The following is a 12228-nucleotide window of genomic DNA, read 5'->3' on the forward strand; positions in this document are numbered from 1 at the left end:
CTCCTGGGTGGTGCCCCTGAACTCCTGCCCCTCCCCCCTCTTGCCCCCCCCCCGAACTCCTGCCCCCCCCCACTGCTGCCCCCCCCCCCGAATTCCTGAGTGTCCCCCCAACCTCCTTCCCCCCCCCACTCCTGCCCCCCCCCCCCCCCCTTCAACTCCTGGGTGGTGCCCCTGAACTCCTGCCCCTCCCCCCTCTTGCCCCCCCCCCCGAACTCCTGTGCCCCCCCCCCCTTCCTGCCCCCCCCCCGAATTCCTGGGTGTCCCCCCAACCTCCTTCCCCCCCCCCACTCCTGCCCCCCCCCCCTTCAACTCCTGGGTGGTGCCCCTGAACTCCTGCCCCTCCCCCCTCTTGCCCCCCCCCCCGAACTCCTGTGCCCCCCCCCCTTCCTGCCCCCCCCCCGAATTCCTGGGTGTCCCCCCAACCTCCTTCCCCCCCCCACTCCTGCCCCCCCCCCCCTTCAACTCCTGGGTGGTGCCCCTGAACTCCTGCCCCTCCCCCCTCTTGCCCCCTCCCCCCCCGAACTCCTGCCCCCCCCTTGCCCCCCCCCGAACTCCTGCCCCCCCCACTCCTGCCCCCCCCCCCCCCCGAATTCCTGGGTGTCCCCCCAACCTCCTTCCCCCCCCCACTCCTGCCCCCCCCCCCCTTCAACTCCTGGGTGGCGCCCCTGAACTCCTGCCCCTCCCCCCTCTTGCCCCCCCCCCCCCCGAACTCCTGCCCCCCCCCCCCCCCCCCGGGCCCTCCCCGAACTCCTGCCCCCCCCCACTCCTGCCCCCCCCCCGAACTCCTGCCCCCCCCCCCCCCCCCCGAATTCCTGGGTGTCCCCCAACCTCCTTCCCGCCCCCCCTCCTGTCCCCCCCCCCTTCAACTCCTGGGTGGCGCCCCCGAACTCCTGCCCCGCCCCCCTCTTGCCCCCTCCCCCCCCGAACTCTGCCCCCCCCCCCCACTCCTGGGCCCCCCCCGAACTCCTGCCCCCCCCCCCCCCCCCAAGTGTGGGTCCCACCTGTAGGCCAGGGCGTGAGCCAGCCCCCCCAGGGCGGCCAGCAGCAGGCACAGCCCCAGCAGGCGGCGGGGGGGGGCGGCGGGGGGGGGCCCGGGGGGCGGAACTGCTCCCAGTACCGGCGGTTGGGGTCAGCCCTGGGGGGGGGGGGGGAGACGGACACCCCCCCGATGAGGGGGGGGCAGCACCCATGAGACCTCCAGACCCCCCCCCCCAGCATCCATAGGACCCCTCCTTGTACCCATGGGACCCCTAGGGACCCCCCCGCCCCCCCCCCACCCCCCATGGGACCCCCCCCAACCCCCATGACCCCACCCCCACCCCCCATGGGCCCCCCCAGCACCCATGTCACCCCCAGCCCCCCCTGCCCCCCCCATGTCCCTCCCCCCCCCCCCCAACTCCTGGGTCGTGTCGTCCCCCCCCACTTCTGGGTCTCCCCCCAAACTCCTGCCCCGCCCCCCCCCCTCCTGGGCCCCCCCCAAACTCCTGTGCCCCCCCAAACTCCTGGGTGGCCCCCTGGAACTCATGCCCCCCCCTTTGTGTCCCCCCCCCCCGAACTCCTGCCCCCCCCCCGAATTCCTGGGTGTCTCCCCAACCTCCTTCCGCCTCCCCCCCCAAATTCCTGCAACCCCCAAACTGCTGCCCCCCCCCCTCCTGGCCCCCCCCCCGAACTCCTGGGTGCCCCCCCCGAACTCCTGCCCCCCCCCAACGCCCATATCCCCCCCCATGGGCCCCCCCAGCGCCCATGACCCCCCCCCCCAACCCCCATGTTCGCCCCCCCCATGTCCCTCCCCCCCTGCCCCCCCCCAGCACCCATATCCCCCCCCACCCCCCATGGGCCCCCCCCACAACCCCCATGTCCCTCCCCCCCATGTCCCTCCCCCCAGCCCCCCCAGCCCCCATATTCCCCCCCCCATGGGACCCCCCAGCACCCATGCCCCTCCCCCCATAACCCCCCCATTGCCCCCCCAAGCCCCCCCCCTCCGTGTCCCCCCCCAACCCCCACATCCCCCCCCCCCCCCCCAGCCCCCCCTGCCCCCCAACTCCCCGTTACCGTGGGGGTCCCTCGGGGCGGGGGGGCTCTCCTCGGCGGGGGGGGGCCCGGGGGGGGGAGGTGCCCGGGGGGGTCCCGGCGGCGGGGGGGGGGCGGCGGGGGGGGCTGAGCGCCCCGTAGGCCTCGGCCAGCAGCAGGAAGCGGTGGTGGCGCGTGGGGTCCCCGGGGTCCCCGTCGGGGTGCACCTGCGGGGGGGGACACCCCCCAGTACCTCCCAGTACCTCCCAGTGCCCCCCCCAGTGCACCTCCAACCCCCCCCCAAGGGTGGGGTCCCCGTCGGGGTGCACCTGCGGGGGGGACACCCCCCAGTACCTCCCAGTACCTCCCAGTGCCATCCCAGTGCCCCCTCCCTCCAGTGTACCTCCAACCCCCCCAGTACCTCCCAGTGCTCCCAGTGCCCCCCCCAGTGCACCTCCAACCCCCCCCCCCAAGGGTGGGGTCCCCGTCGGGGTGCACCTGCGGGGGGGACACCCCCCAGTACCTCCCAGTACCTCCCAGTGCCATCCCAGTGCCCCCTCCCTCCAGTGTACCTCCAACCCCCCCAGTACCTCCCAGTACCTCCCAGTGCCCCCCCCAGTGCACCTCCAACCCCCCCCCAAGGGTGGGGTCCCCGTCGGGGTGCACCTGCGGGGGGGACACCCCCCAGTACCTCCCAGTACCTCCCAGTGCCATCCCAGTGCCCCCTCCCTCCAGTGTACCTCCAACCCCCCCAGTACCTCCCAGTACCTCCCAGTGCCCCCCCCCAGTGCACCTCCAACCCCCCCCCAAGGGTGGGGTCCCCGTCGGGGTGCACCTGCGGGGGGGACACCCCCCAGTACCTCCCAGTACCTCCCAGTGCCATCCCAGTGCCCCCTCCCTCCAGTGTACCTCCAACCCCCCCAGTACCTCCCAGTACCTCCCAGTGCCCCCCCCAGTGCACCTCCAACCCCCCCCAAGGGTGGGGTCCCCGTCGGGGTGTATCTGCGGGGGGGGGACACCCCCAGTACCTCCCAGTACCTCCCAGTGCCATCCCAGTGCCCCCTCCCTCAAGTGTACCTCCAACCCCCCCAGTACCTCCCAGTGCTCCCAGTGCCCCCCCCAGTGCACCTCCAACCCCCCCCAAGGATGGGGTCCCCGTTGGGGTGCACCTGCGGGGGGGGGACACCCCCCAGTACCTCCCAGTGCCATCCCAGTGCCCCCTCCCTCAAGTGTACCTCCAACCCCCCCAGTACCTCCCAATGCTCCCAGTGCCCCCCAGTGCCCCTCCAGTGCACCTCCAACCCCCCCAAGGGCCCCCAGTACCTCTCAATGCTCCCAGTACCTCCCATCCCTCCCAGTACCCTCCCAGTACCCCCCAGTGCATCCCAGTGGCCTCCCACCGCTCCCAGTGCCCTCCCAGTACCCCCCAGTGCATCCCAGTGCCCTCCCACTGCTCCCAGTGCCCTCCCAGTACCCTCCAGTACATCCCAGTGCCCTCCCAGTACCCCTCAGTGCATCCCAGTGCCCTCCCAGTGGCCTCCCACCACTCCCAGTGCCCTCCCAGTACCCCCCAGTGCATCCCAGTGCCCTCGCAGTGCCCTCCCAGTGCCCCCCAGTGCCCTCCCACTGCTCCCAGTGCCCTCCCAGTGCCCTCCCAGTGCCCCTCAGTGCATCCCAGTGCCCTCCCAGTGCATCCCAGTGGCCTCCCACCACTCCCAGTGCCCCCCCAGTGCCCCCAGTACCTCCTTGCAGCGGGCCAGGAAGGCAGCGCGGATCTCGGCCGGGGAGGCCTCAGGTCGGACCCCCAACACCTCGTAGGGGTCCCGCGGCCCCACCCTGGGGGGGGGGTGTCCCAGGATTTCAGGGGGGGGTCCCAGGAACTCAGGGGGGGTCCCAGGATTTCGGGGGGGACCCAGGAACTCAGGGGGGTCCCAGGATTTCGGGGGGGTCCCAGGAACTCGGGGGGGCTCCCAGGATTTAGGGGGGGGACCCAGGAACTTGGGGGGGGGTCCCAGGATTTTGGGGGGGGGTCCCAGGATTTCGGGGGGGGTCCCAGGATTTCGGGGGGGGACACGCAGGATTTGGGGGGGGGTCCCAGGAGTGGAGGGGGGTCCCAGGCATCCAGGGGGGACACACAGGATGTGGGGGGGACACACAGGATTTGGGGGGGGTCCCAGGCATCCAGAGGGGACATGCAGGATTTAGGGGGGGGTCCCAGGATTTCGGGGGGGACCCAGGAACGCGAGGGGGGTCCCAGGAACTCGGGGGGGGGGGTCCCAGGAACTCAGGGGGGGTCCCAGGATTGAGGGGGGGGGGACACGCAGGATTTGGGGGGGGTCCCAGGAGTGGGGGGGTCCCAGGCATCCAGGGGGGACACACAGGATGTGGGGGGGACACACAGGATTTGGGGGGGACACACAGGATTTTGGGGGGGTCCCAGGAGTCTGGAGGGGGGGGACACGACACACGACACCCCCATACGTTCGGGGGTCTCACCGTGTGCTGAGGCCTCGGCAGGTCCGGGGCAGCAGTGGGGGGGGGGGCACAGCCCAGGGCCCCTGCGGGACCCCAAACTCAGTTAGTCCCCCACGTTTAATACCTAATTAACTTTTAATTAACGTTAAATTAACTTTCAATGATTATTCAATCGCAACGGGGCCACGCTTGAAGCTGTAGTGGAGGGACATCAAGTGACCGTTCTTAATTAACACCTTAATTGTAACAGATCACTGTTGATTATAGTAACGTAGCACAAGGCTCTTACCCTGAAAACCAAAGTTAATTAGCGGTGGGAATTAATTGATTCTCTATTAGCTCTTAATTAAGTCGACAAAACCGGCTCCGCTCCCTGTCTGGCCCCGCCCGCCCGTCCCACCCCTCCTAATTAATGCTAATTGAACCCAAAACTACCGCTAATCAATCCCCCCGAGCTTCATTTACTCCGAATCAGCACTAATTCGCCGCTAATTAACCCCCCGCAGCCAATGGGGGGCCGCTCCGGGCAGCTCACACGACACTTCATGCTAATGAGATGCTAATGAGGGCCAGGCCAGGAGGGGGAGCCTAAGTAAAGGTGATTAACAAGGGGTTAATGAGACGCCCCCGCCCAGCCTGGGCCGTTACCATGGGAACCCCGCGCCGCACCGCCGCCGCCATTCACTGCCGTCTTCCGCTTCCGGTGGCGGTCCGTCACGTGGCCGGAAGTGCGTGACGGCCATTTCCGCCCTGGGGGTGGTCACGTGGCTCCGCGCCTGCGCGCTGTAACCCGGACGGAATGGCGGTGGAGGTGGGGGGGGGGGGAGGGGGCGAGGAGGGTTCGCGGGGCTCTGGGGGGGCCTTTATGGGGGGGGGGGGGGGCGCTGTGGGGTGGGGGGGTCCGGTGAGGTGGGCCCCTATGGGTGGGGGGGCCATTGGGGGTGGGAGGGGGAACTCTTGGAGGGAGGGGCCCTTGTGGGGGGGGGGGGGGGCCCACACCTGGGGAGGGGCCTGTGAGGTGGGGGTGGGGCTTATGGGGGGGTCTGGGGGGGCCCTTGGGGGGGGGGGGGCGCCTATGGAGATGCCCGTGGCCCTGGGCGGGGGGGGGGGGGGGGGGGGGGGCAGGTGGCCGTCTTGGGGTGCTGATGACGTCATCGGGGTGGCAACAGCCATCTTGGGGTGTTGATGATCATGTTGAGGTGTTGATGACGTCATTGGGGTGCCCATGAACAAGTTGGGGTGCTGGTGACCTCACGGGGGGGCTGATGATGTCATTGGGGTCCCCATGGCCATATTGGGGTCTTGATGACCTCATCGCAGTGGGGGTGACCCCATGGGGTGGGGTGGAGTTACCCCTGGGGGTTGCCCAGGGCCACGTTGGGTTGTTGGTGACCTCGTTGGGGTGTCCATGGCCATCTTGGGGTGCTGATGACATCATTGGGGTGCCTGTGATGATGTTGCGGTGCTGATGATGTCATTGGGGTGCCCATGGCCGTGTTGGGGTCTTGATGGCCTCATCGGGGTGGGGGTGACCCTCAGGGGGTGCCCACGGGTGCGTTGGGTTGTTGATGACCTCATTAGGGTGCCCATGGCCATGCTGGGGTGCTGATGACATCATCGGGGTGCCTGTGACAAAGTTGGGGTACTGATGATATCATCAGGGTGTCCATGGCAATGTTGGGGTCTTGATGACCTCACTGGGGTGGGGGTGACCTGGTGCGGCGCAGTGACCTCTGGGGATGCCCACCGCCACGTTGGGTTGTTGATGATGTCGTTGGGTTGTTGATGATGTCGTTGGGTTGTCGATGATGTCGTTGGGTTGTTACAGACCTCACTGGGGTGGGGTGACCCTTGGGGGTGCCCATGGCTGTGTGGGGTTGTTGATGACCTCATTGGGATATCGATGACCTCACTGGGTCGTTGACGATCTCACTGGGTGGGGATGACCCAGTGGAGCACAACGACTCTTGAGGGGTGCCCATGTTGGGTTATTGATGATCTCAGTGGGTGGGGGTGAGCTGGTGGGGTGGGGTGACCCTCTTGGGTGTTGCCCATGGCCACATTGGGTTGTTGATGACCTCATTGGGGTGGAGATGACCTGGTGGGGCGCAGTGACCCTTAGGGGGTGCCCACGGACATGTTGGGTGGTTGGTGATCTCATCCAGTGGAAATGACCTCGTGCGGTGTCTTAGGGGTTGCCCATGGCCATGTTGGGTTGCTGATGACCTCGTTGGGTTGTTGATGACCTCATTGAGGTGGGGGTGACCCGGTAGGGTGGTGTGACCCTTGGGGGGTGCCCATGGCCATGTAGGGTTGTTGACGATCTTGTTGGGATATCAGTGACCTCGTTAGATTGTTGATGAACTCATCGGATGGGAGTGACCATGTTGGATGACCCTTGAAGATGCCCATGGCCATGTTGGGCTGTCGATGACCTCATTGGGCTGTCGATGACCTCATTGGGCTGTCGATGACCTCATTGGGGCGGGTGTGACCTGGTGGGGCGCAGTGACCCTTGGGGGTTGCCCATGGCCGTGTTGCGATATCGATGACCTCGTTGGGTTGTTGATGACCTCATGGGGGGGTGTGTGACCTCATGGGGTGACCCTTGGGGGGTGCTCATGGCCACGTTGGGATATCGATGATCTCGTTGGATCATTGATGATCTCATTGGCATATCAATGACCTCGTTGGGCTGTTGATGACCTTATTGGCATACCAATGATCTCATTGGTATGATTGGGTTGTTAATGATGTCATTGACATATCAATGATCTCATTGGGTTGCTGATGACCTCGTTGGGTTGCTGATGACCTCATTGGGGCGGGTGTGACCTGGTGGGGCGCAGTGACCCTTGGGGGTTGCCCATGGCCGTGTTGCGATATCGATGACCTCGTTGGGCTGTTGATGACCTCATCAGGGTGGGGGTGACCTCCTGGAGTAAGTCTTAGGGGGAGCCCGTGGCCACGTTGGGATATCAGTGACCTCATTGGCTTGTTAATGATCCCATTGGGCTATCGATGATCTCATTGGGCTGTTGATGACCTTATTGGCACATCAACGATCTCATTGGGTTGTTAATGATGTCATTAACACATCAATGGCCTCGTTGAGTTGCTGATGACCTCACCGGGGTGGGGGCGACCTCATGGGGTGAATCTTAGAGGGTGCCCATGGCCACATTGGGATATCAGTGACCTCATTGGCTTGTTGATGATCCCATCGGGCTATCGATGATCTCATTGGGCTGTTGATGGTCTCATTTGGGTATGAATGATCTCATGGGGTTGTTAACGATCTCATTGGCATATCAATGATCTCATTGGGTTGCTGATGACCTCATTGGGGTGGGGGTGACCTGGTGAGGCGCAGTGACCCTTGGGGGTTGCCCGTGGCCGTGTTGCGATGTCAATGACCTGGTTGGGTTGTTGATGATCACATGGGGATATCGATGACCTGGTTGGGCTGTTGATGACCTCATCGGGGTGGGGGTGACCTCATCGGGGTGGGGGTGACCTCATCGGAGTGGGGGTGACCTCATGGGGTGAATCTTAGAGGGTGCCCGTGGCCCTTGTTGGGATATCGCTGACCTCGTTGACTCGTTGACGATCTCATTGGGATACGGATGACCTGGTTGGGCTGCTGCTGATGTCACGGGGGTGGGTGTGGCCTGGCGGGGCGGGGCACCCCCGGGGGGGGCGGTGCCAAGCGCTGAGGATGCCCCGCCCCCCCCCTCAGCTGTGGGGCTGGGTGCTGGCGCTGGCGCTGGCGCTGGCGGCCGAACCGGGGCGGAAGGTGCAGATCGGGGTGCGGCGGCGGCCGGAGGCCTGCGGGGTGCGCTCCCGCCGGGGGGACCTGCTCCACATGCACTACACGGTACTGGGGGGACTGGGCGGGACTGGGAGGGGCTGGGAGGGGTCATGGCTGTACATACGGGGCTTTGGGGGTTACTGGTTTGAACTGGGAGGCACCGGGGGGACTGGGGAAGGGGGTTGGCTGTGCATACGGGGGTTTGGGGCTTACTGGTTTGGACTGGGAGGGGCTGGGGGGGACTGGGGGGCAGGGCTGGGTGAGCACAAGAGGGTTTGGGGCTTACTGGTTTGGACTGGGAAGGGTTGGGGGGTGCTGGGTGGAATCCTAGCTGTGCATATGGGGGTTTAGGAGTTACTGGTTTGGACTGGGAGGGACTGGGGGGCAGGGCTGGGTGAGCACAAGAGGGTTTGGGGCTTACTGGTTTGGACTGGGAAGGGTTGGGGGGTGCTGGGTGGAATCCTAGCTGTGCATATGGGGGTTTAGGGGTTACTGGTTTGGACTGGGAGGGACTGGGGGGCAGGGCTGGGTGTGCACGGGAGGGTTTGAGGCTTACTGGTTTGGACTGGGAGGGACTGGGGGGCAGGGCTGGGTGTGCACGGGAGGGTTTGAGGCTTACTGGTTTGGACTGGGAGGCACTGGAAGGGGTTGGGGGGGAGTGGGGGGGTGCCTGGCTGCACATGTAAGGGTTTAGGGGTTACTGATTTGGACTGGGAGGCACTGGGAGGGGTTGGAGGGGGGCTGGGGAAGGGTGTTGGCTGTGGGTACAAGGGTTTGGGGGTTACTGGTTTGGACTGGGAGGGTTTGGGAGGGGCTGGGGAAGGGGTTTGGCTGTGCCTGTGAGGGTTTGGGGGTTACTGGTTTGGACTGGGAGGGGCTGGAGGGGCTGGGTGTGCACAGGAGGGCTTGGGGGTTACTGGTTTGGACTGGGGGGCACTGGGAGGGGCTGGGGAAGGGGGTTGGCTGCGCATATGGGAGTTTGGGAATTACTGGTTTGGACTGGGAGGCGCCGGGAAGGGCTGGGGAGGGGGGTTGGCTGTGCCTACAAGGCTTTGGGGGTTACTGGTTTGGACTGGGAGGCACTGGGAGGGGTTGAAGGGGAGTGGGGGTTGCTTGACTGTGCGTACAAAGGTTTGGGGCATACTGGTTTGTACTGGGAGGCACTGGGAGGGGCTGGGGAAGGGGGCTGGCTGTTCATATGGGGGTTTGGGAGATAACTGGTTTGGACTGGGAGGCACTGGGAGGGGCTGGGGAAGGGGGCTGGCTGTTCATATGGGGGTTTGGGGGATACTGGTTTGGACTGGGAGGCACTGGGAGGGGCTGGGGAAGGGGGCTGGCTGTTCATATGGGGGTTTGGGGGATACTGGTTTGGACTGGGAGGCACTGGGAGGGGCTGGGGAAGGGGGCTGGCTGTTCATATGGGGGTTTGGGGGATACTGGTTTGGACTGGGAGGCACTGGGAAAGGCTGGGGATGGGGCTGAGAAAAATAACTTATTTTGGTTAATGTGGGGTTTTGCTGCTTCTTACTGGTTTGTGGCGGTTTGCGCCGCTCCGTACTGACCCGTAGCGGTCCGTACGGGCGCGGACTGGTCCGTACTGGTCCTTACTGGTGTGTACTGGTCGCAGGGCCAGCTGGAGGACGGGTCCCAGTTCGACAGCAGCCTGAGCCGCGATCAGCCCTTCGTCTTCTCGCTGGGCACCGGGCAGGTCATCAAGGGCTGGGACCAGGGGCTGCTGGGGTACGCCGGGGGGGCAGGAAATTTTTGGGGGGGTCCCGGGAATTTTGGGGGGGCCCACGAGTCGGGGGGGGACCCAGGAATTTGGGGGGGGGCAGGAATTTGGGGGGGGGCAGGAATTTGGGGGGGAGGACCCAGGAATTTGGGGGAGCACCCAGAAATTTTGGGGGGGGGGACCCAGAAGTTTGGGGGGGGACCCAGGAGTTGGGGGGGGCAGGAAATTTTTGGGGGGGTCCCGGGAATTTGGGGGGGGCAGGAATTTGGGGGGGGGGGGGACCCAGGAATTTGGGGGGGTGGCAGGAATTTTTTGGGGGGGTGGCAGGAATTTGGGGGGGAGGACCCAGGAATTTGGGGGGGGGGGACCCAGAAGTTTGGGGGGGGACCCAGGAGTTGGGGGGGGGCAGGAAATTTTTGGGGGGGTCCCGGGAATTTGGGGGGGGCAGGAATTTGGGGGAGCACCCAGGAATTTGGGGGGGTGGCAGGAATTTTTTGGGGGGGTGGCAGGAATTTGGGGGGGAGGACCCAGGAATTTGGGGGGGGGACCCAGAAGTTTGGGGGGGGACCCAGGAGTTGGGGGGGGGGGGCAGGAAATTTTTGGGGGGGTCCCGGGAATTTTGGGGGGGCCCACGAGTCGGGGGGGGGGCAGGAATTTGGGGGAGCACCCAGAAATTTGGGGGGGGACCCATGAGTTTGGGGGGGGCAGGAAATTTTTGGGGGGGTCCCGGGAATTTTGGGGGGGCCCACAAGTCGGGGGGGGGGGGCAGGAGTTTGGGGGGGGGTCCCAGGAATTTTTGGGGGGGCCCACGAGTCGGGGGGGGAGCAGGAATTTGGGGGAGCACCCAGAAATTTGGGGGGGGACCAGAAGTTTGGAGGGGGGGGACCCAGGAATTTTGGGGGGGCCCATGAGTCGGGGGGGGGCAGGAATTTGGGGGGAGGACACAAGAGTTTGGAGGGGGGGTCCCAGGAATTTTGGGGGGGTCCCAGGAATTTTGGGGGGGCAGGAATTTGGGGGGGACCCAGGAGTTGGGGGGGGCAGGAAATTTTTGGGGGGGTCCCGGGAATTTTGGGGGGCCCACGAGTCGGGGGGGGGGGGGGGCAGGAATTTGGGGGGGGTGGCAGGAATTTGGGGGGAGGACCCAGGAATTTGGGGGGGGGGACCCAGAAGTTTGGGGGGGGACCCAGGAGTTGGGGGGGGGCAGGAATTTTTTGGGGGGGTCCCGGGAATTTTGGGGGGGCCCACGAGTCGGGGGGGGGGCAGGAATTTGGGGGGAGGACCCAGGAATTTGGGGGAGCACCCAGAAATTTGGGGGGGGGGACCCATGAGTTTGGGGGGGGCAGGAAATTTTTGGGGGGGTCCCGGGAATTTTGGGGGGGCCCACGAGTCGGGGGGGGGGCAGGAATTTGGGGGGAGTTTGGGGGGGCACCCAGAAAAGGGGACACACACACACACAGGAATTTGGGGGGACCCAGGAAATTTTGGGGAGACCCCCAAGTTTTGGGGGGGCCCCTGGAATTTTGGGGGGGGGGTGTGTCTCAATTTTGGGGGGGCCCCCCCTCAACCCCCTCACCCCCCCTCACCCCCCCCCCAGGATGTGTGAGGGGGAGAAGCGGAAGTTGGTGATTCCTCCCGAACTCGGTGAGCCCCAAAACCGGGGGGGGGGGAACCCCCAAAAATGGGGGGGGACCCCTAAGTCGGGGGAGGGGGGGGGCGGGGAGGGGGGGACCCCCAAAATCCCGGGGGGGGGGGTGGGGGGCACCTTAAAAATCCCCCCAAAACGGGGGGGGGGGGGGACACGGAGCAAAGATAGGGGAGGGGGGTCCTGAGATGAGGGGTGGGGGGGGGTCCCCCCAAATTTTAGGGGTGCCCCCACCCCTTTTGGGGAGGGGTTGGGGGCCCCCAAATTAGGGGGGACCCCAAATTCGGGGGAGCCCCTCCCTTAAGGGGATGAATTTGAGGTGAAATCCCTCAATTTGAGGGGGTTGGGGGGGGGGAGGGGAGGGCGGGTGACACCCCAATATTGGGGTCCCCCGGGGGGGGTTCCCCCCAATTTTGGGGTGCTTCCCCCCCCCCCCTTCCCGTGACACCCCCTTTCTCCTCAGGTTATGGGGACCGCGGGGCCCCCCCAAAAATCCCAGGTGAGCCCTGACCCCCCCCCCCCTTGAGGTTTTGGGGTAAAAATAAGAGATTTTGGGGG

At 65.8% G+C, this 12228-nt stretch overlaps 2 protein-coding genes across 2 annotated transcripts; one reads left to right on the forward strand and one right to left on the reverse strand.

The window, feature by feature from the left end:
* Positions 1-1001: 1001 nt before the first annotated feature.
* Positions 1002-5228, reverse strand: DNAJC4 (DnaJ heat shock protein family (Hsp40) member C4; the record flags this gene model as incomplete). Its single annotated transcript, XM_082501180.1, has 5 exons — positions 1002-1135; positions 2053-2237; positions 3753-3846; positions 4507-4609; positions 5204-5228. Coding segments are annotated over 5 exons (541 nt in total), but the record flags the coding sequence as incomplete, so codon positions are not given.
* A 17-nt stretch (positions 5229-5245) lies between these two features.
* Positions 5246-12169, forward strand: FKBP2 (FKBP prolyl isomerase 2; the record flags this gene model as incomplete). Its single annotated transcript, XM_082501181.1, has 5 exons — positions 5246-5296; positions 8225-8362; positions 9924-10036; positions 11623-11669; positions 12134-12169. Coding segments are annotated over exons 1-5 (346 nt in total), but the record flags the coding sequence as incomplete, so codon positions are not given.
* Positions 12170-12228: the final 59 nt, after the last annotated feature.

The sequence above is a fragment of the Vanellus vanellus genome, assembly GCF_965231255.1.
Source record: "Vanellus vanellus genome assembly, contig: HAP1_SCAFFOLD_2329, whole genome shotgun sequence".
Taxonomy (NCBI): Eukaryota; Metazoa; Chordata; class Aves; order Charadriiformes; family Charadriidae; genus Vanellus; species Vanellus vanellus.